Here is a 27148-nt window from a genome sequence, read left to right as displayed (position 1 = left end):
TGGGAGGCGGGTATCAGGAACCATTCCCATTTTCTATTCATAATTTTTCTGTCGCCGGTGCTGAAAACACCTGTTTTCAGTACCTCCGTCTTAGGATTTTGGAAACTTCATTGCCGCTAAGTATCCTAATTGTCTTTTGATTTATTTACTTGGATTTGTGGCTAGGCATACGCTATCTTAAATTGATTTGAATTTGATTCATTTTTGCATAAGATATCTGAATCTAGTTAGGCTAGTTTCAGAGGGGGTTGTCTGCAAAGATAGGGTGTGGCTACCGAAAGCTTCGGTAGATCCGCACTTGGTATGCACGAGGGGTATGGGTCTTGCTTCTTTGTTGAGATTTGTCATGTAAGGAGTGTGAGACTTTGTCTAATTCCGTAAGGAAGACGTATGATTCGTATGTACGCAATTAATCAGTAAACATGTCTAATTCCGTAAGGAGAAAGTATGATTCGTATGTACGCAATTAATCAGTAAACAAAAGTCAGGGTAGTGAACCTGCTAACCTTCCTGTAGACTTTATTTTGCCTAACCCTATAGTATGGCCTACGGGTTATGAATATGTCTGCGAGAGGTGATCGCTCTCCTTCATTGTTGTGAAGAGTGCTGCTTCTGTTATTGTTATTCCTAACCCTGTAATGTTGCCTTCGGGCCCTAAAACAGTGTCTGTAGAGGTTATTGCCCTTTCTCTTATACTCTTTCGATTCGTAACTTAGAATCGAAAGTGCTTGCTTTAGAGAGCAATAGTGAAGTGGCAAAGTGCAGTGACAGTGCCCCTTGTGTAGTGGAGGGTGCGTCAGATCGGCCTTATAATGCCTCTAGGTCTAGACCTCTGTCGGACTCCCAGGACCACAGGGAGAGGGCATGTCGAAAGCCGAAGGAGGGTTACGAGGAACCCCCACCGATCTGGCGTGCCTTCGGCAGTTTCTGATGAAAATCCCCAGACTGCCAAAGTTCGTGCACGTGCACGAATCCTGAAGGATTGCTTCTCGTCCTCCGAGGCGTCCTCCCCGCGCAAGGGTTGGAGCTCTCGGAAGGACTCGCGCCCTCTAAGAAGCTTTAGAGAAGAGGACGCTTCACGTCCTCTCTCTCGTCAGGAGGGAACGTCAGATCCGCCCCATAACGCCTCTAGGCCTGGACCTCTGTCGGACTCCCAGGACCAGGGAGAGGGCATGTCGAAAGCCGAAGGAGGGTTACGGGGAACCCACATCGATCTGGCGTCCCTTCGGTAGGACTCGCGCCCTCTAAATAGAAGCTTTATAGAAGAGGACGCTTCACGTCCCCTCTCTCTCTCGTTATGCGTTTCAGTGAGAAGTAAGAAGGCGAACGTCGCCTGATCACGTGTACGTCTTTTCCACCGAGAAATATGAAAAAGAAGGCAGTTTCTCTCGCTTGTTTTGACGCCTGTCAGGAGCGTGACGCTTTTCTGCACGCTTCTTTTGACGCTCGGCTTGAACGGGACGCTCGGATGGACGCCAGGCGCACGCCAGTGGACGCCGAGCGTCCTCGCCAGTGGACGTCGAGCGCGCGCCAGGACGCCGGAGCGCCAGGACGCGAGCGTCCCGCCAGGACGCCGAGCGCGCGCCAGCGCACACCAGGTTTGTCTCCTGGCTGAACATTTCTGTTGAACTCTTCAAACTCTTGTTTAAGATTTGAGCCTCAAGAATGTGAAGTAAGCAGTGCTTCGGAGGAAGCTTAAAGTGAACAGACAACTTCGTCTTCGAAACCCAGCAAGACCTCAGGTTTCGTGAATTCAAGAGGTCTCTGTCAATATTATATTGCTTTTCGCAAAGGTGGATGGAGTTAAGGAAAGCTCAAGGGAAGATCTCGTTTTCTCTACCGCAGTCAAGACTTTGCGATAAGACAGTTACGGGTTATGTAAAGGCTCGACGTCTCGGCGACGTTCAGTAGGATTCTTGCAAAGGCATTCATCAAAAGGACGCTCTTCAGGAAAGCGCAAGACAGGACTTCCTTTGCCATACTGCCAATAAATTTTAAGCTTTAGCAGGCATTAGTTGTGATACGGGAGAGGAAGCTGGTTGGAGAGTTTCTTCCTCTTCCCAGGATAATTTTGCAAGCTTTTTAGCCCATCTGAAAGGGTTTTTCAGATGATAGATTTTGTCAGTTTCTAGTCGGGACTACGCTGCCGAATTGAACATCGTCGTTCTACCTGCCATAAGCCCTGTCTCTTAACAGGATTCTTGCCCCTTCCTCGTTTGAGACGGGAATCGGAAAAATAAAATGCTCGACTTCCTGGATTACGTTTTGTCAATTATGTGACTTTCCCCCATTGACAATATACTATCGTTGTGTCAAGTAAGTGGGTATCCCCTCATTGACAAAATATCTCTTTGTCCCGTAAATGGGTTAGTTCTCATTGACAAACATCTCTTTAACTTGATATTGCGTAAACGAATAAGCTCTTATTGACAAGATTCGGAAGAGCTCTCATTCGTCATTCGCAGACTCGTACAAGAAATAGACTTGTAGACTATGTCAATGAACGCTTATGTCCAATAACATAAGAAGCTTGAGCTGTCTGCTTCGATTCTATAAGTTTTGTTCATGAAACTTGCCTGTCAGATATGTATGTAGCTGTATTTCCGAATTTAGCTATATATATGTCTGCCAGGTAAGTATGAACAAACCTTATTGTGATATAATAAAATATTTTGCCTTGCGTTATTTTACTACTGATTGGTTCAAGTCATGCACGCTTGCTGTAGTTACCTCTTCGGATGGCAACCGAGAGGTCTATTGTCTATTATTTTAAGGACATTTAATCGTTACTCCCTGCAGCCTTCCAGGAGTTTCCGATTTATCTTTTACCGTTGTATGGTAGTGTTCTGACGACACAAACGCATCTATATATTTAGCGTTTTCTGTTTCGCTTAAATATACCAGCTTGAGAGTCTTTCTGCTCAAAAAATAACGGACCTATTTCTTCGTAGAATAGGGTAGCTGGCAACCCAGACATAAAGTTAAGAGACGACGTTCGTAAGCTGCTGGCTGCTGCTGTCACGCTGTGTCTGTCCTCCAGTCCAACCGAGCCAGTAACAGATCGTGCGCTGTCATGCGCTGTAGGTTACGTCTCTCTCTCCAGCGGGATTGACTGACTAACCGTATCTCTGTGCTGGCGGTTACGTCTCTCCTGCGGGATTGACTGACTAACTGTATCTCTATCCTACAATCACGGACTTTAGCCTAAGATTGAGGGGATTTCTTACGTGAATGAATAAACATTGCATTCGTTTTGCCTTACTATGTTCAACAGAGTTATCTCTTAATCCTTTCGGTGCTCATTACCGCACGGTATAGAACTACGAGTCCACCGCAACATTGCACTTTTATATGCTCTCCTGCTTAGGCAAAGCGCAGCCTTATTAGGGAAGTAAGCATACTCGGGGAGGGAATGGATGAGCTTGCTGGGGACCATTTCCTTCCTGAAGAAGTTTGTTTCCCCGAATAGACTGCAATTCAGACCACAGTTTTTTCCTACCGGGAAACTGAAATATTATTCAAGATCTAGGAATGATTCTGAACATCTCTCAGTGCGTCATGATAGAAAGAAGGTTGTGCCGACATCTGGATAGGGTTTCAGATGTCCTGGATCTTAATCTGAAAGAAGTAAATGCAAGTCGGTCGTCCCTCCAGTCCTCGAAACGAGTTTTTGGAACCAGTGGTCCACATCAACTCTGAAATTCCACAGCTCTCTCATATCTTAAGAAGTATCTTCTCTCGGTCCCTGCTCGAATTTACGAGAAAGAGCCTAATATAACAACAGGCGTAGAATGTAACGATCTTCTAGAGGTTCGTTACAGGATTGCAAAAGTCCGTACGAATCGACTCGATCGACGGCAGCAACTTTTGACTTTCGAGTGGAATCTTTCTTTAGAAGTAAGTTGAGAGTTGTGGAGACTTTAGGGACGCCCTTTCATTCTTCTCTTCAATAGGTTGAGGACGAAGAGGCTTCTTCTTCTCTGCTCCCTTTTTCTCGATCCGGGATCGGTACCATTAAACGCCATCCTATGATATTAAACGGGGATTGATGTTTAGTCTCTTTTTTTTTTTTTTTTTTTTTTCCCCCTTTTTCAATCGCTTAGGAAATGTAATAAGAGGATTTATGACGTCACAGGGAGCGACAATGACGCTGATCGCCCCATGTTGGCCTTCAGGATCCTGGATTCACAGAGGTCACATACTTCCTAGTTCACTTTCCAAGGACCTTTTCCGAGAGAGTCGGTCTACTCTAACTCGAAAGGTACCTATAACCTCTCCGCTCTGAGTCTGACAACGTTCAGACTATCGAGATGTTGACAGGAATAAGATTACCGTCTTCCATTTCCGTCTGAAGAATGGGATAAGCTGGCAGTCACAACTATTAAAGAATACGCAAATATGTTGTTGACGGCTTTTGGGCTCAGAGATTTGCGTCTGTCAAACAACAAAGCCCTTCACGATCTTTGAGTTCTGTGGAATCTCGAAACTCGCTCACCCTCTACTTTTTGTCTCACCTGTTTTCTCGGAGTCAGACACTCGTGCGAGATCAGGCGACATATAGTAGCCCTGAGTTTCTTGTTGACGAAGTCGGTTGCGTTTATACACCCCCGATGATCGTGTAACATGAGACCAGGTTGGACTGTCAGGCATTCTTCCTTCGGGACTGAATCGCCTTTTTGCTCCTTGCTCCTTTCTCCTGGCACCAGAAGCTCGAGTCAGGAGTTGATTCGCTGACGACGTTGGGTTGCGTTGATACACCCCCCAAGGTTTGCTTAGATTGAATCGCCCAGGCAGTCCAGACACTCATCCTTCAGCGAATAGTGCCTTATGGTCTTCAGGGTACAGCCTTGCTGTTCTTGATTCGTCTGACTGGTCAACTGGTCGGTCACCTGACTTTAGTACAGACGGACTGACTGTCCATGTCCAGATCGAAGCTTTCAATATGGAACTTAGACGTAGTCTAAAGTTCTTGATGTCAAAGCATTCGAACCTCTCCTACCTGTTAACTTCTTGCATGTGATCAGGAAGGCCTTCTTCTAACCACCCTAGATACGACAAAGAGGGTTAGTGAGATTTTAAGCCATCGTCACAAGTTTTGGCTTTAGAGAACACAAGGCGGTGTGCTCTCTAAGCCTTTCGTTGTGGCCTAAGAATGGAAACCCGTTTTGTCCTTGGGCCAGGAGCTTGGAAGCAAGGATGGCACAAGTTAGTGGGCAGGAGCCAGAGAGAGTCCTGTGCCCTGTCAGGTCTCTCAAGTTTTATCTACATAAAACTCAAGAAAGTCGAAGTCAATCGGGCAATCTGCAGTGTTCCGAAAAAGACCAGACTTGCCCATATAGAAGAACACCCTGGCTTTAGTGTCAAGGAGTTCTTTCAAAAATGCTCCTTCATTGTGTTTGCACAAAGATTTGAAATCTTTTTATCTGAATGCTCACGAGGTGAGGGCGCGGCCTCGGAAGCATTTCAACAGAGCATGGCACTCAGCAACATCCTGAGTACCATGTTTTAGCGAAGCAACTCTGTGTTCACTTCACACTCCGTGCGAGATGTGAAGATGGCATATGAGATCTGCTGCTCGCTAGGGCCATACGTGTCTGCAGACACAATCTTGGGGGCAAGAAGTACCACTCATCCTATCCTGTAGAAAATGGTTAGGAAGAGCTCTTAATTGAGTTGTTGAGTCGCCGACAACAGCGACTTCTTAACTCTTAAGCCTTAGTTAACACACCTTAACTTTGGGTAGGTTGGTCAGGTGGTGATATATATATTTATATATATATATTTATTTTACTTCTTAGCCCTCATGGTATGGTCAATATGGTCTAGTCACATTGTGGTCACGCCCCCGTTGACAGATCATCTGGAGTGCACCAGCTTTATAGGTCTCTACCTCGCTGGCAACTCTAGTAAAGCAGAAGCAGACTTGGGTGACAGTAATCACGAAGTCGGCTATGCTAACAGGTGGAACCAAGATGTAAATCATCTGCATGCATTTGTTTCCCAAAATCCTTCTATTCTGTCCCTTCCCACCTCCAACGGTGGGATTCAGCTATATATATATCTGACAGGTAAGTTTCATGAACAAAATGATATTGTTATGATACAATAAAGTTTGTTCATACTTACCTGGCAGATATATATAATCAAGTACCCACCCACCTCCCCTCAGGGGACAGTGGAAATAAAAATTATGAATAGAAAATGGGAATGGTTCCTGATGCCCGCCTCCCAGCGGCGGGAATGGGTACTAACCACCTGGCCGACCACTGCGTGTGTCGGAAGTTTTTTAAAATTCTGTCGGACTTCAGAAAATACAGCTATATATATATCTGCCAGGTAAGTATGAACAAACTTTATTGTGTCATAACAATATAATTTTTTCTTTTCGTTTTGCCACGGAACTTGGGAGTTCATGTGGCCGTCCCGGGATACTTCGTGTAACCCCCCCCCCCCGTCATACAGTTCCGGGTTGTTTTATTTCTTACACAGTTCCCGGGACGTAAATATATAAATATATAAGGGGTTTTATATTTTCTGAGTCCGGTATGCTCCGGCATATGACATTATTATCATAATTATCCTAATAAGTTTGTGCAATTGTTCTTATATATTATTGCACTTACAGGCCACTCAGTGTCTGGTTGCCGGTCTACAGGATCCGTGCAACCATGATGTTTGCCGGAACCATGCCCCGTGCACAGTGTTGCTTACAGATTCTGTAGTCTGGCATCACGAAAACTGCTTTGCCTGCTACGACTTGTACAACAGGTTACCTGTTCAGTAAGTTACCACACTGCTTGTTCTATGCATATTGTGATGGAATTATATTACACTACTTGTGTTAGTGTTAAAAAAAAAAAAAATAAAAAAAAATAAAAAAGAAAAAAAATTACTAAATAAATAAATAAATAATAAAAATTTCTTTAAATTAAATTACATTAATTAATCAACATATGTAAGCATAATGTTCAAAGATTTTACTCGAAATTGACACATTCCTTGCATTACAGACGGAGCAGTCTGTTAAGAATGCTGCACTCTCCACCCTCAAGATCTGGGTTGGAGGTTTTGGATGGAACGTAGGGAAAGCTAAGCCGTATATTCTACCTCAAGATATGGCAGCCTTCCCAGCCGGGAAATCTGCCGGATACGTTGACCCAAAAGTCGCAGCACCAATTATCAAAATTCAAGATTCAGTTATGGAACAGCAAGAGGCAGAGTTGCCGGACCTTGGTTTAGAAGGAGTCTCACTTGAAGTGGTTGAGGATTTGCCCGTTACACTAGATATGGGTACAGGTAACAGTGTTAATGAGGCTAGCCTAGTTGGTCACCGGGGTCTTTCCTCGAGTGACTCTGATTCTTCCTCTCCCTTTACTTCCAATTCCTTCATGGGTTTCACAGGAGGTTTGCCCCCTTCCAGGTCGCATTCCTTCTCTGTGATTCCTAAATTAAAGAGAAAACCTTCGGGTAAAACCTTGCTTAAAAGCAAATCAGAGACAAAGCCAAGGCCTGGGCAGGTGCCAGAGGTTCATACACATATTAAACCTAGGCTGAGATCTCTTTCTAAGTCTGCAAATCCAAGGCCTCAAGGAGGGAACTTCCCATTGCCCCACAAGTCCCATTCCATCAACGTCTAGAGATCGGATACCTCAAGGTACCGTAGGGAGGGCAGGAGGGCTCCCCTTTAGTCGGCCAAGACCTGTTCAACACGAATATTTTAAATCAGGTCAGTGGTCTTGGTAGCTTAGTCAGTTCAGTTGCAGCAAGGTTTGAAAGAGTGTTTTAAAAGTTTAGGTGCACAGGACTCCCTGATTGCAGGTCTCAGACAGGAGTTGGCAGTTCCGGCACCTCTTAGTAACTTGGTGCAAGGTCAGAGCATGCCTGACGGGTCCACGCTCCCTCCGTTCCACCCTGGTAATCCTTGGAGGGTGGTGAACTTCGCTCCGTTTGTCAACGGGATGTTGACTGTAGAAGGTTGTGGTACACGTAGACTCGAGGATTTCGAGTTCTTCCCCGAAGGGTTACGGCCACCATTTATAGGTTATGTTAGGCTTATGGAGGCAGCTCTGATTAGGGAGGATAAGGTCTCCAAGGGGACTGTTATCCTTTCTAGCAATCAGGCTCAGCAAGCATGGATACGGAGCCTAGAAGAGTGGAACTGCTCAAATACTAAGGTAACATCATTTAAAAGCCCTTTCCCGATGTTTACAACTGATGACGGGAACCCCTTACCTTTTACATCAAAGGTAGCAGGACTTACCCTTCAGGCAGTGACTCGGGAAGAGCCCCAGCTTAGCGAGGCAGATCCCACATCATTGCTACTCCCAGGTAGGGAGAATTTGTGGGAAGTTTGCCGGCTACATTCTCTGTAGGCAAGCTTAATCCAAACTGTGCAATCAACTTGTTTAGTGAGCGCCTCCCTAGGCTGTCAGACGCACTGATCCAAGCCGAATTTGATGCTAGGACACGTCTTGCAAGGTCTCTTAGCTCCCTAGTGATGACGGAGACGGCGGCTCTGGAGTACGCTCATGAGCCGGTGTTGTGACTCGTACGACTTTGCGGTTACTAGGAGAAATTGCAGGAAGCATCTTCTATCCGAGGCTACGATCAGGCACGAACCCAACAAGCTTCTGGCTTCCTCAATCTGGGGTGCAGATCTCTTCCCAGCTTCGGAAGTAAACGAGGTTCAGAACGAGGCATCACGTTTTAATCAAAGCATCAGATTGCACTGGGGCATTCCTTTCAAAAGGAAATTAGAGTCTTCTTCCTCCAGTTTTAGGGCTAGGAAGAGGCAAAGAAGGTACCAACCTTTCCAATTTCCGCAACAGCATCCTGTGCTACAAGCTGTACCAATTCAGCAAGTTCCCCAGCCTTCGTCTTCTAAGGCTCAGCCTCAACAACTGCATCAATTTGTCTTCCTTTTGCTGTCGGCTAGCCAACAGGTTCCCCCACTGTATTCAGTGTCGCCTGCTTTTAACCCGGTCTATGAGAATCGGGTATTTCAACCTTTTACCAAGGTTGCTAGGGGTGGCAGGGCTAGAGGCCCCTTTCGTCAGCGTGGAGGAACCGGAGCCCAAGGGCGAGCTAGAGGTGCATGGTCAGGAAGAGGAACCCGACCCTTATCATCTCAATGAAGTTCCTCAGGTAGGAGGCAGGCTGTATCTCTTTCGACATCGTTGGGGGTTCAGCAGCTGGGCGGAAAGCTTAGTATCCAGGTGCCTAGGCTGGAGTTGGATCAAGGGTCCTCCTCCACCCATCACCTTCTATCAGCAACCAACGCAAGGGTTGATGGATTACTCCAGGAACCTTCTCCAGAAGGGAGCAGTCTCCAGGACAAAGAACTTGAAATTTCAGGGTCGTCTATTCAGTGTCCCAAAGAAGGGTAATCTTAGACTTGTCCCGTTTAAACTTGTACATTTGTTGCGACAAGTTCTAAATGCTGACCCCCGTGGGGGCATCACCACCTCTATAGATCTTACAGACGCCTATTATCATGTCCCGATAGCTCGGCACTTCCATCCATTCCTGGGCTTCAAACTAGGGAAAGAAGCCTATTCCTTCAAGGTGATGCCCTTCGGGCTGAATATAGTCCCAAGGGTTTTCACGAAACTGGCGGAGGTAGTGGTGCAGGAGCTAAGGTCTCAGGGTATATTGGTGGTGGCGTGCCTAGACGACTGGCTAATCTGGGAGATGGTCAAAGACAAGTATATGAAAGCCACGGACAAGGTCATATCTTTCCTGGAATATATAGGGTTCAAGATCAACAGGACCAAGTTCACATCAACATCCTGGAAGCTATGGCAGTGTTTCTGACCTTAAAGAAGCTCCGTCCTCCGGAGAAGACTCATATCAGGTTGGTTCTCGACAGTGCGGTAGTAATACACTGTATAAACAGAGGTGGTTCAAAGTCAAGTCATGTGAACCACATGATGATAGCAATTTTTTCTCTAGCTGACAAGAACACCTGGCATCTATCGGCTACCCATCTTGCAGGAGTCCACAATGTAGTAGCAGACGCACTGTCCCGGTAAGTCCCCCTGGAGTCAGAATGGTCACTGGACCAGGAATCCTTCAAGAGGGTTTGCAGAAGAGTACCGGGTCTGGAAGTAGATCTGTTCGCTACAGGGGCAAACCACAAGCTGCCTTGTTACGTAGCCCCAAATATGGACCCTCTGGCATATGCTATGGACACCCTGAGTATAGATTGGAACCAGTGGAGGAAGGTTTATTTATTCCCTCCAGTGAACCTTCTCCTGAAGGTGCTGCACAAGTTGAAATCCTTCAAAGGTCAGGTGGCTCTCATAGCTCCTTACTGGCCCAAGAGCAATTGGTTTCCCCTTCTCCTGGAACTAGGTCTTCGTCCTCACCCTCTCCCGGACTTGAGGCTGTCGCAACAAGTTCAAACGGTGACTGTGTTCGATTCCTCAGGTCTTCACAAAACCCTATCTTTATGGATTTCATTTCATGAAGTTTGCAGGTAAGAGAGTAGGGGACATTGATCCACAGAACATTTTGTTCTTGGAGTCAGACAAAAGAGAATCTACACTTCGCCAGTATGATTCAGCAGTTAAACAATTGTCTACATTTCTCAGGGAATCAAATGTCAAAGTAATGACAATGAACGTGGCTATAACCTTCTTCAGGACTTTATTCGAACAAGGCTTGGCAGTTGCCACAATAACAATCACTAAGTCAGCTCTGAAAAAGATTTTTCTTCTCGGGTTTGGTATAAATCTAACTGAATCTTATTTCACCTCAATCCCAAGGGCATGTGCACGCCTGCGGCCCATTCACAGGCCGTCGTCAGTGTCATGGTTTCTTAACGATGTTCTCAGGTTAGACTCTAAAACAGACAACTTCAAATGTGATTGCCAAACCCTTTTGCGTAAGGCACTGTTTTTATTAAGTCTGGCTTCAGGTGCCAGAATATCGGAGATGTCATCTTTATCTAGAGGCCAAGGGCATATAGAATTCCTTTCCTCGGGTGACGTGTTGCTTTCACCAAATAAATACTTTATGGCTAAGAATGAGAACCCTTTGGTAAGGTGGTCCCCATGGAAGGTTGTTCTGCTTCCGCAACATCCATCTTTATGTCCTGTTAAAACTCTTAAGGACTATTTATCTAGAACATCTACCTTTTCCGAAGGCCCCCCTTTTCATGTGGGGCGGCGGTGGTACCATATCTCTAAAGGGCATTAGGCAGCAGTTTTTGTATTTTATCAAGAAAGCCAGCCCAGGGTCATTTCCCAAGGTGCGTGGTATTCGGGCTATAACAACTTCTGTAAATTTCTTCAAATATATGAACTTTGATGATCTGAAGAAGTATACTGGTTGGAAGTCTCACTGGGTTTTCCAAAAGCATTACCTTAAGTCTTTGGAGGATCTTAAATATCATGAAATAGCTGTAGGGAGATCAGTGTCTCCTGCGCTACAACATCAATATAGTACTGTCCTTGTGTCATATGAATATTTTCCATTATGCCAGCATTATTAACATTCTACCTACCTCAGCAAATGTCTTTGTTATTAGAATTGGTGTATGGTGTTAATTTATACAATTTAATATTCTATTTCATTTCAGAGTGATGTAGCTTGGTGTTTCTCTGGTACAATTTCACAGGAGCGACACTGCTGAGCCCAGAAAAGGGATTTTGACGTAGGAAAAATCTATTTCTGGGCGAGGAAGCCGTGTCGCCCAGTGAAATCCCCCCTGGTCCCCCCCCCCCCTTGCTGTGCACCAAGCTTCATTGCTATCGATAAGTATGACGTCACAGACGCCTTCAACGGGGTAGCTAGGTGTGACCTATGGGTCGGCTCCCCGTATATAGGGTCTTTTGATGAGGAAAAGGCTAATTGGAGGGGTTGCTGTGGTAGTGTTTAACACTCGCCCCAGTTTTATACCAACACCTTTTATATAGGTGAGCGAGTCAGAGGCTTCTGGCATGTCCAATTTAGCAGTTCTCTGGTATTATAGCAATATTTTACCTGAAATAGTGCTAAAGCAGACACATTTCACTGGGCGACACAGCTTCCTCGCCCAGAAATAGATTTTTCCTACGTCAAAATCCCTTTATTATTATTATTATTACGTATTGTATTACATGTCAAAGCTTTGTGGTGTTCATTGCCAATTTTGTCAGAGCTACCAAGTTTGTCAACTATTGATGCACTAGCACAGAAAAACAGAGATGTGATACACTAACCTTGAGGGCAAAAAAAAACCTTCCAATTTATGACAGTAAATTAGAATGCGCACAATACGTTAAGTGGCATGATTTTTTTTCCCTTTGCTTTACAGCTTGCGAGGTGTCGTTAAGTAAAGGATCACAGGAGCAAATAAAATCAACGACATGTCTCATGTTAGTCCAGCTCTTTCTGCCAGTGAGGAAGCGTGGACCTCCGAAAGAAGTCTTATTTCTGAAGGAAAAGAGGTAAAGTTCAGTCTTTTATTTTGGTGGGAATTTTGTCTACTATAGCAAAGTTCAAACTTCTCAGTTTTTTGGAAAGTTTCCTATTGCCTAATGGAAAGGTTTCTGGGTCAAGTTCAATCTTTCCTCAATTTGTTTGAAAATTTGTATAGTGAAGTTCAATCATTCTTCAATTTTGGACATATTTCTTTTGTAAAGTTCAATTGTTTCTCGATTTTTTAAAATTTTTATAGAGTAAGGTTCAATCTTTTCTCAATTTTTGGAAAATTTTCTTAGGGTAAAGTTCAATCTTTTCTCAATTTTTGAACATTTTCTTTTCATAAAGTTCAATCTTTTCCCAATTTTTGGAAAGTTTTTCAGAGTAAGGTTCAGTCTTTTATCAGTTTTGATCTTTACTCAATTTTGGAAATTTTTCTAAAGTAAAGTTCAATCTTCTTTCGATTTTTCAAAATTTTATAGAGTAAGGTTCAATTTTCTCTCAGTTTTTGGAAAATTTTCATAAGTAAAGTTCAATCAATTCTCAATAATTTGGAAAGTTTACTCTGGTAAGTTCAACCTTTTTCCATTTGTGGGGGAAATTTTTCTAAAGTGAAATTCAATCTCTCTTAAACTTCTTGAAAGATTTTATGTAGTAGAGCTGTCTTTACTAATTTAGAAAGATATTTTTGAAGTAATATTCAATATTTTCTCAATTGTTTGGACATTTTTCTGTTGTAAAGTTCAGTCTCTCTTCATTTTCTCAAAATTTTTCTGTGATAAAGTTCAGTCTTGTTTCAATAGTTTTCGCACATTTTTCCCCAGTAAAGTTCTATATAATGTTTCAGTGGTAAACTTCATTTAATGTAAGTACTATAAAAATGGAATTTTGACATAGTAATATAATTTAAAAAGTGAAGTTTTGATACAATGTCACTTAACTTGTTCTCTAAACATGAAGTTTTGATAAGTGGTTTAGGACTGAAAGTTTTTATGTAATGTCATTTAACATAAGTTCTTTAAAAGTTAAGTTTGACATGATGTCATTTAACAAAAGTTCTTTAAAACTAAACCTTTGACATAAGTAACACACTTATTTTGGCCTTGACAGAAAGTATCCAAAATGCTGTAAATTTTATCTTAGGAAATATGGCTGGTCAACCCTTGATCTGTCAATGAATCCTTAATAATCCTGAGGTTTTCATCTAATGTGGAATGTAACTTGCATAAAATAATTATATCTTGCTTATTATGCTGTGGTAGTTTCAGAAACCATTCTCTTTGTTCATTATTTTATTTTCTTTCTTTCATTTTTAATTCTTTCCATTCATGTTTGCATCGTAAAGTTATAATGTTACTGTTAGCTTTTGAAGTCGATACCAAGGCCAGGAAACAATAATTTATTTCTCATTTCAAAAAATTAGTAGTGAAATGTTGTTGTTTGAATACAGCAATATCAGGAAAGTAAAATCTTTTATAAAACTTAAATTTCAGACTACAAATACAAACGCTTCACTGCTTATGAACGAGTTATATTCTGAATGACTATTTATAATCTGATTTGTTTATAAGTACAATTTGATATAGTAGTACATAGTACTCAAGAGTCAATACATACAGTGCTATTTATGTTTGTTAATTTTATACTAAAACACATTGCTAGTACTGTACTCTATTTTATAGAGTATTTTATTTTGCGAATACAAATGATACTCTAAACCTAAATACAATAAGCAAATTATGTTGATAATATAGTAAAATATTTTTATTTTGCAATCACGGTTGTTCATATCTTTGAAAGTTCACAAGTTGAAAGTTCGTAATTACAGGAGTGTCCACTAATATTCTCTCTCTCTCTCTCTCTCTCTCTCTCTCTCTCTCTCTCTCTCTCTCTCTCTCTCTCTCTCTCCATAAAAGGAATGAAGATGGAAGGCACCAGGACATTCCCAGTGGGATGGAAGGCGAACGAATTTTTGGCGCAACTGATGCAAATGGCTGTCTCTGCCATTCTTCTTCTTCTTCTCTTTGTTCCATTTGAATCTTGGGCTCGAGAACACCTGTGATTTGCAGCTGGCAAGACCCTGCCTGGGGATCTGATCGACTACTGGGTTACCGACGCCTCTTCACAATGTGGGTCCTTTCCCAATAATTTAATTTTCTTTCATACTTGTTTGTCCAGTAATTATTTAACACTCGCCCCAGTTTTATACCGACACCTTTTATTTAGGTGAGCGAGTCAGAGACTTCTGACATGTCCAATTTAGCAGTTCTCTGGTATTTTACTAGAAATAGTGCTAAAGAGGACACATTTCACTGGGCGACACAGCTTCCTCGCCCAGAAATAGATTTTTCCTACGTCAAAATCCCTTATATATATATATATTATATAGATAATAATAAATATATATATATATATATATATATATATATATATATATAATATATTATGTATATATATATATATATATATATATATATATGATATATATATATATATATTATATATATATATATATATATATATAATATATGTGTATGAATATATATATATGTGAATATAATATATATATAATATATTATATATATATATATATATATATATATATATATATATCTATATATATATATATATAATATATATATTAATATATATATCTATATATATTATATATATATATATATATATATATATATATATTAATAATATATTTAATATATATATATATATATATATATATATATATATATATATATCATATATATATATATATAACAGAAAAAAGGTGGTATTTATACCAGGAGGTCCATCCCCTGCTCATAATTCTTCTTTAATCTTAAGCATTGACTGAAGGAAGATTTTATCTCTTGATGTTTGAATCCCAGGTGGCCTTTGAGATGTTCATTACCTGTCTCTGTTTAATCAAGGCTGATTCTAGCTTTTGTACTGATATTTGCTGCTATAAATTATATGTGACAAATTCCAGTTTATTCTGTGGTTATGGTAAAAAGTAGCAGAGCTCTGTTGTCCATACCTAACCAGACTGTTTATGTTGTATTAATCTTTGGGGAAGTGATTTTCCTGTCAAGCTGATGTAAGATTGGTCACAGTCCAGGCATGGGACTTTGTATAATCCTTTTTCTTTTGTTGGAAACTAATCAGGAATTTGGCTATGGTATTTGGGTAGGTAAAGGCAAAAGGGACAGATTTACTGAGGGTCTAGGTGTATAGGTGTGGGATTTTTATTTTACTGTTGGGTGTCTCTGGTCTTGTCTTGAAGGGGCCGGTAGAAAATTTCTTTTGCTTTATGAATCACTTTCTCAGTTATATGATCAGGATACCTTAAAGACAAAAGCTGCTTATGAATTAGTTCAAATTCCTTTTCCAGGAAATCTGGGGAACAAATTCGTAAGGCCCATAAGAATAGGCTGCTGGCTATGCCTATCTTAATAGAAATGTCATGATAACTAAAGTATTGAATGTATGAAAGTGAGAATGTTGGTTTTCTGTATATGGTAAATTTGAGTTCTGTCATGTCACTAATTATTAAAACATCAAGAAAAGGAATTTTGTTGTCTGTTTCCCATTCAACTTTAAATTTGATTTTGGGCACTAATGCATTTAATTTTGAAAGTAATTAATTGAAATTGCCCCACTTATTATCCCAAAATGTTAGAATATCATCTACATATCTCATCCACAGCATGCTTTTGGGTTGCATTGCATTTATTACTGTAGTCTCAAAGTATTCCATGTATAGATTGGCTACAACAGGACTTGAAGGCCTACCCATGCTACAACCAAATTTTTGCTAATAGCAGGACTCCCTGAATGAAAATACCTTATTAGATACACATAAATCAATATTATTTTGTCAAGAGCCAGTGGGAAATGATCTTGATAGGAGGCTAATTTTCCCCTCAAAAACTAGATTGTCCTGTACTGGTACTTTTGTGAATAGGGAATCTACATCAAGGCTTAAAAGTTTTATGTTGTGAAGTGGTATATGTGCTTCTCTGAATTTGTGACAAAAATCTTCCAAATGTTTGATGTGACTGGGAGAAAAAGTGCCTAAGAAAGGGGAAAGGAGGCCAGCTAACTATTTAGAAAGTGACTAAGTGTTGGTTTACAGTAAGGGGGTTGTTAGATAAATTTAAAACTTTATCTAGTTGCTAAAGATTATTCAAGGCACTATTGTTTATTAAGTTATTTAACTTACGAGAAAGTCTGTTGGAATGAGTCAGGCTCTTATGAGCAGCAATGTCAGAACAAAATGAAACCAGATATCTGTATATGTGGTCCATTGTGAGGAGATGAAGATTAGATTGGATTCCATATTTTGATATATGTTAAGCAAAGGGGAAATTTTCAGTTGGTAATAAGTTCGTCGTCTCGTGGGCTCAAACCAGCAAAATACCAGAACTGAGGACTGCAGTGATGCACCTTAAACCACATGGCTAACAAGGTCGCATCACTGCCATGACTTATGTACATCAAATGTTAATGGCCTGGCCTCTCAATTGAAAGACTGGTGTTCAGACATGATGCGAGTCACATTTATATATATATTGCCTTACACCTTCATTTTATTACATATTAATTTATTAATTACATCACCTCCAAAATTCCAGGTGTCTGCAGAATTATGTGCATCCGTAATATTTCTTGCAGTGGGGTCACTGTTCAGTATAATAGAGGTGTACAGTAATGCAAAATTATGTCATTTTATCAAATTCTTTTTTCTCAACCATCTTTCCATATTCTTTCACTCCAATGATGTTGCATGAAGGAAATAAGTAGAATAATGTCATTGATTATTAATACTTTTGACTTCAGTCAGATGTGCAGTAGGGGAAGGGGAGTTATGAATTCTGTGGTAATAAATCATATTCCTACAAATTCTTTTCCCTTTCTTATTGTTGTTTTTGTCCATCCACATTTCCTAATATGTTGTTGTTTACTTTTATGTAGGTAATCACATGTTTGAATTACCTTTCTAAAGTATGTTAGTGCATAATATATATATATATATATATAGATATAATATATTAGCATTATAGTTAGATAATATATATATATGTATAGTATAATATTATATATATATTTATGTATTTATATATACATACATATATACATATACAGTGCTCCCCCACTTTTATGCGGTATTAGGTTCAAGAACCTGCCACGGAAGTGCAGAAATCCCCTCTAAAAATGCTTATAATTGTCTATTTTAATATTTTACTGCTTAGTTTTATAGTTCAAACAAAAATATACCTTGAATTATCAAACTAAAACAGTTTAACATCATTTCAAGCAAAAATATACCACAAACCATCATCCCAAAATCCAAGGACATCTTAGATTAGTACCCTTTTACAACTGTTACTCCTTAGTATACAGTCACCTCTCAATTAACATGTGGGTTACGTTCCTAGTGAGCTTGCGTTAAATAAAAATTCGTTATTTAAACATATTTTTCCCACAAGAAATAATAGTAATAAGGGGGCTTATGTTCCAAAGGTGGCAGACAGTGATTTTTATTGTAATACTCTGATATTTATATCCTTTTTCATCCTTCAGCTGAGCTTGCATGTGAATTTTGTCTTGATGAAGTTCTCGTTGAAAATCTTGTAGAGAGATCTGATGCCAATACCTGGATCTTTAATGGTAAGTTCATGTTCAGAATTTCTTATGGAAATATTCAACAAATTTTTGCTAGAATCTCATTATCCGCTGCTCCCTAGAATAGATTTGTATGCCCAGTTAACACAGAGGAAAAGATGAGACGTGATGTCTCAAAGCTGCCCATGCAATAGCAGACTATTCCATGAATGTGCTTTTCATTGTATAGATTAAGATTTAGTTACTGAACTTCAGATCCCCTTTGTAATCTGTAGCTTAGAGCCTATAAATACCAGTCCCTGTACAAAACAAATGCTCTGTTGAAGTGCCATCTTACCCTACTGTTAAGTTCCCCTAAGGGCTTTTATTTCTTCAATTTAAAGAGAATGAAGCTCCTGTGTGTGTTGTTCAGGATACTGTGTGGTGTGTCTGTGTATGTTTGTACAAAAGCTGGCTCGTAGATACATAACTCATTTGTTCTGAAAGCTCTCGCGAGAGAGAGCAGGACTTTAAAAAATCTCTCTCTACAGCCACTATGACTACATCTACTGCTACTTCTGCAACCGTAACAACTACTCCATCGACTTCTTCAACAACTACAGATACTACTACACCCACCACAACTCCCACTACTAATGAAACTTCAACTTCAACCACCATGACCCCAGCTACAACTGAAGTAAAAAGTAGTTATTCGTCCTTATTCATTTATGTTTTTTTCTAATGATTACAGGTCTTCCAACATTCTATCTATTACAAGTACCGTGAACAGTAATGATAAATATTGTTATCCCTGATACTTTAATAATTGTTTAAACATCTAAATAGTTCTATTAGCATAAGACAAATTCCTAAATGCTATAAATCATATCATTAAATATCAATGCCATAAGAAGGTATTCCTAGCTCAGAGGGTGTCTCCTATTATGATAAGTAAGGCATGATCTTAAATTTCAATATAAGTCAAGGCTTTAAATGTCATCAGAGCATTGCACATTCTTTCAGATGAGTCATTTATAAGATGAGTTAAAATGGTTAAAATGAAATTTTAGCAGAAAATTGTCATTCATGTGTATAGCAGCTCTTGACCAAGTAGAAATTAATGTTTAGTGATGAATAAAGATTTGTTTTTCACTTCAGCTTGCCCATCGGGCTTCCAGACATTTAATGGTTCCAGTTATTGCTTTTGCTGGAATAAGCAGTCATGGAGAACTGCACAAAGTGATTGCAAAGTACTTGGCAGTGAGTTGGTCAAGATAACAAGCAATGCAGAGAATGATTTCATTGGAAGTAAGTACTACAAAGATTTCTCTCTCTCTCTCTCTCTTTTATTATTTTCTCATTTCAGTTCTAGCAGAAGTCCATAAAAGCCATGGCATTCAACAAACTATATCTCAACAATATCTTCTTGTGACCTGCCATATTGTAAAGTTATTTAACCTCTGCTTCCCACCAACATAGAATAAATGTCAAATTTCCTTATTTGTAAAATAATTCCCTCATACTAAAGTCTGTCCAAACAGAATACAACTTCTCTGTATTTTTTTAGATAAAATGTAATGACATAATATACTGGAAATATTGTCAGTTCTGCTTCTGACTTCAAGTGTGCAGGAGCAGATTTACAGTTTTAGAGATGCTACCTGATGAAGAAGTAGAGATGGATGGTGAGTATTCATTATAAAAATGTAGGAGAAATCTTTCGGGAATCTGCCAACATCATAATTGGACAGGGAAATGGAGCAAGACGAAAGAAATGGATGAGCTGTGAAACATGGAAACAGAGAGAGAAAAGAAGAATGGCAAAACTTAACTCTTAATCATTAAAGGAAAACAGCCCACATCTGACCTTATTATGAACTGAATACAGTGGTCCCCCTGTATTCGGGGGGGATGCGTACCAGACCCCCAGTGAATAGTTAGAACCTGCGAATGTTTGGAACCCCTATAAAAATGCTAAAAACAGCCTATTTTGTTAGTTAAAACTCAAGAAAAACCCACTAAAAATTGTCCTACATGGTTTTTTTAATAGTTTTATCACAAAAAGTGCATTTTATGATGAAATTCATCAAAAAAAAAACCAGGAATTTGTGGATATTTATCATAGAAAAATACTGCGAATGCGCAAATTTTCCGCGAATAATGCAGGGAAACGTTCCCGAGAGAAATCCGCGAATGTGTGAGTCCGCGAATCTGGAGAACGCGAATACGGGGGTCCACTGTATATGAGCCTTGATAGTGAAGTAAAGAGATGCTATAGAAGAGACAAAAGAAGGTTCATAGATTCTACTGCAGATAAGACAACATAATCTAAATAGAGGAGATGGAAGAAGTATAAGATTTGCATATGAGGGTATTTGAGAAGTCGCTGGAAAGAAGAGACAGAGAGGTGAGTTACTTGTCAGAAATGAAAATGGAAATCTAACTAAGGAATCTGAAATTAGAGCAAGATGGAAAGAACATTTTGAAGAGACACAAAATAGGCCAACCCCACCAAATGAGTAAGACATCCTTGAGGCCGAACATGATCTTCCTATAGATGTGACATTAGACTGGCAGAGGTCATTTTGGCAATCAAACAACCTAAAAACTATAAGTCACCAGGAATGGATGGTATTGCACCTGAAATGTTGAAGGATGATGAGATTCAAACACCCATTGTGTTCAATGAATTATTCAATCATGTGGTGAGATGAAGTCATGCCTGTTGAATGGGAAAAGAAAGGGACTATTGTTAGAGTACCCAAGAAGGGAGATTTGAGAGACTGGGAATTGGCAAGGGACAACAAATGTCACCGAGTTTAGTTATGAAATTTTTTTTCCAAAGGTAAAATTGAATAGAATAGAACCTGTAAATAGATAGAATACTTTAAAAAGAGCAAGCAGGTTTCAGAAATGGGTGAGAGGATGGGACGATCAGATTTTTATTCTACGACATATAGCTCAACAGTGTAACGAACTAAAATCACCTTTTGTTTTATGCTTTGTGGATTTTGAGAAAGCATTTGATAGTATTTCACGTAGTATGTTAAGAAAGATTCCGAGGCACCATGGGATACCAAAAAAGATTGTAAACATCATAATGGATATGCATAGTAGAACTTGTTGTAGGGTATTGGTTGATGGTAGTCTTACAGATACATTTGAAGTCAAGACTGGAGTACTACTAGGTGGAATACTGTCCCCTCTACTGTTTATTATGGTGATTGATTATGTTAGGACCAAGGGAATGTAAGGAATAAATAATGGCATTCAGTGGAAAGGGGACCAGAGAATATGTGATCTTGAATACGCAGATGATATAGTTCTAAGTGCCTCTACAATGGCTGAAATGCAGGAAGTGATTGATAGGTTAGTACTGGAGGGGAGAAAGGTTGGATTGGGGATCAACTAGAGAAAGACTGAGGTCATGCAGATCCAGAGTGGTGATAAGACGAACTGCTTTATCAGAGGAGTGATATTACCCAACTCAGACACTTTCAAATACTATTTGTGAACCATTATTACCAGCAACGGATTACTAGGTACAGAATTCAAAGAGAGAATAGGGAGGGCAGAACAAGCATGCTATAAACACCCATACCTGTACCATACCATAGCCATTCCTATACCCATACCATTACCAATAATACACCCATATCCATACCCATGTATAAACCATACCATACCCATATTCATATCCATATCCATACCATACCATACCATACCCATATCTGCACCATACCCATACTTACAGTTAAATTAACTGTACTAATAATAGTCAAGAAAAGTCTACAGCAGAACCAGCCCCGTTTATGGGGAAGGGGGAGGGAAGAGTGAAGGGGAGAGGGACTAGGAGGGTGAGGGGGAGGGGATGGAGAATGGGACGAGGAGGACTGCTTAATTAACACTTGATCGTGTGCTCCAGTGTGCAAACAAACAAACAATCAAACATTTCAGAGTTTTATTATAATAGATGGTGCCAAGGGACATACTGGTCTATGGATTTAAAGAGAGTAAAGGAATATCTCCGCTTTGCAAATAGGCCATTATGAATTCTAGTTTTTAGTGATCCTTTGGTAATAGTCTGGATGAGAAGAATTGGCTTCCTTTTTCCTAGGATGCTAATCAGTATTAAATATCTTAATTAAGCTACACACTGTACAATAACATATAAAACTACACACACACACAGAAAGAGGTAGCGAATTTATGCATACATGACATTCATTATACTCTCATGTCAAATATTAACATTGTTCTAATCTTAACTGTTCATTATTTCTAGCTGGGCAGACAGCCAACCAGACAATGACAGTGGACAAGACTGTGTTGTGGTAAATTCTCATGGTAAATGGCATGATGATGACTGTGCTGCGAATCACTGGTAAGAATAATCTTTGAACTTGATAGTTACTACCTGTTACCTTGGGTAAAGGAATAGATTCACATGTGGAAGAGAGAAACCCATAGCTCATAACAGCGAAGTATCTGCCTTGTATAGAATTTGATCCCCAATTCTTAGCCCTTCATCATTATGAGACACAATTCAGTCACATCTGAAAAGATCACAACCCCCTAGGTATGGGGACTTGGCGAGAAGATTTTCTATCACTCCAAAGGCATTAAATGAAAACAGGAAAGTTGGAAATAATTGCATCCAGAGAAAACCTGTCCACTTTTCATGTTCTATTTAAGTTTTTGATCTTTAAGCATTTAGAACTGATGTCGAGACAGCTATCCTTGTAAGAGATTCGATGAGATAATCGCGACTCCCTTTTTATAAGTGATTTCTAGTGGCAGGGCAAGGTCAATAAAGTCATATTGAACATTGCATTGTTTCAGATTTCGACATTAGTTGAAATGAAATTGTCATTTATCAAACTTTATGATGTCTGTTACATGAAAATGTATACTTTTATTAATGGAAAAGAAAATGTAGTTGACTTCATCATGCTTGTCTGTTTCCTTAGCCTGAGAGTACAATCAGGCATTTATCCTCATTTGTATTCACCTTCCTGTTTTTTCTACAAGTGTGTAGGACACGCTGATGAGAAAACAAAAGAAAATTGCTTGGTGGATTATCAGCAAAATGTGTCGTCTTTGACCAATCTTTACCTTTGGCCTATTATATAATTTTTTAAATCCATCATGACTGTCCTCCCCAGATTTCTTATTGCCTTACAAGGTGTGCCAGCCCCACCTTGTAGACCAGTGGTGGCTTCCAGCACTTTTTCAGAGACGTATGGTTACGTTTATTTATACTTTCAACAGATTTGTTGTAAATAATGTAAATATGGCACTGTTGTTGTTGTTGTTGTTGTTGTTGTTGTTGTTGATGATGGTATTGTTTATTGTTCTACTAATTTATAGAATGTTACTGTTGCTATGAATTTATTTATTAGTTTTGATACTGACTTTATGTTGTTAATTTTAATTCTTTTGGATGACATTGAACTGAACCTAGGGCCTGAAACCCATTTCAGTAAGAAAAATTGCAGAGTAATTTACTCAAATATTCAGGACATAAGTTCAGATTTTCTTGATCTCCAGAGTTGTGCTCGTACCTAAGATTTGATGTTTTTCTGAGACTTGTAAGTAGTAACAAGTCAAAGATTGAGTTTTTAATCTAGGAGTTTGATGGCCCTGACATTATTTATCATCCCACACACAAGGTATGGGTGTATACCCTAATTCCAGAACCTATTTATATCATAAATGCTTGGAGTGTAGTTGCCATGAAGTTCTTTGTTTTAAAATTTTTCAGTAAGTTCTACATTATTTATGTATTTATTGTTTACCACAATCTAAATATTGACAATTCTATACATGACTATCTGGGAAAAGGATTAGTATGGCTCAGTTACAGGATTCAAAAACTTCATTTGTTATTTGTGGAGACTGTAATGCAGAGCACAGTGAGTGGCTACATTCAAATTCCAAAGATCAACATGGCCAGTCTGCTCTTAAGTTCTGTTTATCCTCCAATTTTGTCCAGCTAATTAAGGAACCCGCACATATCTCTGGTAATAGATTAGACCTCATATTCACAGATGTTTCAGCTATCGTCAAGTCCAAGGCATGTGAATATATAGGCGCCTCTGATCATTGTGCCATTGATATGACATATCTGTCAATCAGTATGTTCCTAATGCCACTATTGGAAAAACGGTCTGGCTGAAATCTAGAGCCATTTGGGATCAGAAGATGGAAGCTTGTCAGGCGCTTGATATTTCAGATGCCATATTAGATCCTGATACCTGAAGAAGCTTAATGAAATGCTGATGGCTATTTTAATATGGTATGTCCCTAGAAAGGTCATCAAATTGGGACAAATGACCAGCCATGGTTTGATGATAAATGTAGACGAGCATACCATGAAATACACAATTCAACTCATGGTGACAAAATTGTTTAAATGAAAATGACACTATTTTTGTTGAGTCTCGCTGTGCTGCAAATAGAACTTCCTATACAGCTGAAAGAAATTACAATAATTCCTTGAAGAGAAAACTTGAAAGAATTACTCAGCCTTATCTGTGGTGGACCTAATTGGGATCATCTATCTTTGGGTCAGGGTCATCTTCCATTCCACCACTACTAACAGATGATGGAAGATGGTTACAGGCTCTAGGGAATTGGCAGGACTGCTTCATTTAGCTATTGAAGCTAAGCAATCAGCTGAGGATGTCCCTCTCCCTGATACTTGTCATCCTGAACCTCTTACAAAATGTGCATTTCCCACAGAAATGTCAATAAAATTCCAGATAATCCTAATAGCTGAGGTGGAGAAAACCCTGGTGGTTTCTTCCCTTTGTTTTTTAAAAAAGTGTTTAGCGTGTTGTCTCCCAAGTTTAGTAGAATCTTTGTGTTTTTATGTCGACTTGGTATCTTTGTGGTGCTGAAAAAAACATTTTTAAGCTGCTATATGAATATGTTGAATCTAAAGGGTCATTAGCTGATAGACATTATGCATGTAGGAAGCAGCTAGGTATACCTGCGATGCTCTTTTAAACTTGACATGCCATTTGCAAGGGAACAGTGATAAGGATTTTGAATACAGAGTAATTCAGACAGATTTAAGTACTGCTTTTGATTTAGTAAATCACAAGGCACTTTTTTATAAACTTCAGAATCTTGGAGTGGGTGCATATGTTTTACGATTACTTCAAGATTTCCTTACATGTAAGCAGCAGCGAGTTGCTGTGGACGGAATCTTTAGTGAACCAAGACCTATTGTGTCTGGAGTTCCACAGGTCAGTGTTCTTTTTCCACTGTTATTTTTAGTGTATACAAGGGACATGGTTGTTGGCCTGGAAAACAAATTTGTTCATTATGCCGATGATACTACACTTGTGGGAGTAGTGAAGTCTCCACTTATGAGAAATGAAGCTGCCCTTAACCTCAACTGGGACATGGATCGGATCAAGGAATGGTGTGGTTGGTGGGGTATGAAGTCTAAAGCTTAACTCCAGTAAAATGAAAACACTATTGATTGATTATCAGATCTCGTACAGATTTTCCACTCCATCCTCCCCTTCAGGTGGGTAGAACTTTGCAGAATGAGTCTGAAGCTGTAACTATTTTTGGAGTAACCTTTGACTCACATCTAACTTTTGAGAAACATCAAATGAAAGTTTCAGCAAATGCCACACCAAAGTTAGGTATTGCTTGTAAGGCCTCATATATTTTTATAAGTGATAAAATCAATGTACTAACCTGTTTTAGGTCATTTGTTCTCCCTTTTCTAGAATACTGTTCTCTGGTGTGGATGTCTGCTTCTTTGCCAGAGATTATCTCTTTTTAGATAGAGTGGTTCGTGGTGGTAGGGTTTTGTTTCCTACTAGTAGTGGTTACGACTTGGACCATCGATGGATGGCCTCTTGTTTGTCACTTTCTCTCAAGTTATATTTCAACAGAGATCTTTCACATTTACAATTGATCCCTGATCCACTTTTATCTGCCGAGATCGACCAGATTCCGCTGACAGCAGCACCAAGATGCAGTAAATGTGCTTCGGCTGTCGAACTTCTCAGTTCTAGAGGGTCCTTTCCTTTCTTCCTCATACTGTTGCACTGTGGAACAGCTCCCAGAGAAGTTGTGCAACTGGAAACATCAGAAGTTCAAGCTGAGGTGTAATACATACTACCAGAGTACTTTTCTCCTTGCACCGTTGTTACGGTTTCTATTTGTTGATCCATTCATTTTTTTTTCTTTTTAATTAATAAGTGGGGTCTCTTCTTCCTGTATTTCTCTTTACCCCTTCTTACTGCTTCTTAAAAAACACCATATTCTTTGGAAGTTGAATTTTAAGTCAGTGACCCTTATTGGGCTTGTTCCATATGAATAGTTTTGTTTTCATCTTCTGAATAATAATAATAATAATAATAATAATAATAATAATAATAATAATAATAATAATTGTTAGTAAGACTGAAAGTATTTTGATCTTTTAGTTCTCTTGAAGAATTTTTCTTTGTTTCAGAAATGGTTTTCTTTTAAAGAATGGTTTTCTTTTCAGTTATGTCTGCGAAATCCCAGCCTCATAGTTTGGCCTTAAGATAGTAGAGCAGCTGTGCCTCTTCAGGGACAGTTCCCAGCAACCAGCACATAATTATTGCAGTCTGCACTGAACACAACAGGATGTCATGAACTGACCCTCCTACAGGTGTAACTTAACAGAGGAGGATAATAAGAGGAGGACATTTATACAAAAATAGTATTCTGTTTACATTCTGGTCATTGTTGATAATTATCTTGAGTGGAAAGTTCCTGTTTTCCTGAGATACTGTGAGTTGCGCACAAGTTGTTGCTGCTGTTTTGCTCTCTAGTTCCACAATCAAATTGAAGATCGATTTGGTCAGCTGAGTTGAGTAAGTAGCCAAGGTTTTATCAACTCAGAGGGGATTAGGGAGCACCATTGACCTCTCTTTATGGTTAGAGTTTGTGATGATATAGTTAAATCACAGAAATATAGGATTGATTTTAAAAAGCTAATTATGACCATTTTTAACTTGAAGAAGACACTTAGCTTCACAGAGCTTTAATAGTATATGTTGCTCTATGCACTTCAAAAAGGATTGCACTTTTAAATGAATTTCCACAAATGACAAATCCTGAGGCCAACAGAAAATCACGGAAGACG

The 27148-nt window shown here is 39.5% G+C and overlaps 1 protein-coding gene across 1 annotated transcript in view; it reads left to right on the top strand.

Annotated features, from left to right (window-relative positions):
* The window catches only part of LOC135220024 (CD209 antigen-like protein E), a 160206-nt gene extending 133277 nt beyond the window's left edge, over positions 1 to 26929 (top strand). Inside the window, exons 7-8 of the mRNA XM_064257342.1 lie at positions 22292 to 22390; positions 26525 to 26929. Coding sequence (XP_064113412.1) covers positions 22292 to 22390; positions 26525 to 26552 — 127 coding nt within the window. The 3' untranslated portion in view covers positions 26553 to 26929. The remainder of the gene's footprint in view (positions 1 to 22291; positions 22391 to 26524) is intronic.
* Positions 26930 to 27148: the final 219 nt, after the last annotated feature.

This window comes from Macrobrachium nipponense, chromosome 1 (assembly GCF_015104395.2).
Source record: "Macrobrachium nipponense isolate FS-2020 chromosome 1, ASM1510439v2, whole genome shotgun sequence".
Taxonomy (NCBI): Eukaryota; Metazoa; Arthropoda; class Malacostraca; order Decapoda; family Palaemonidae; genus Macrobrachium; species Macrobrachium nipponense.
Note: the sequence above shows the minus strand (reverse complement) of the source record. Positions and strands in the feature narration are given on the sequence as shown.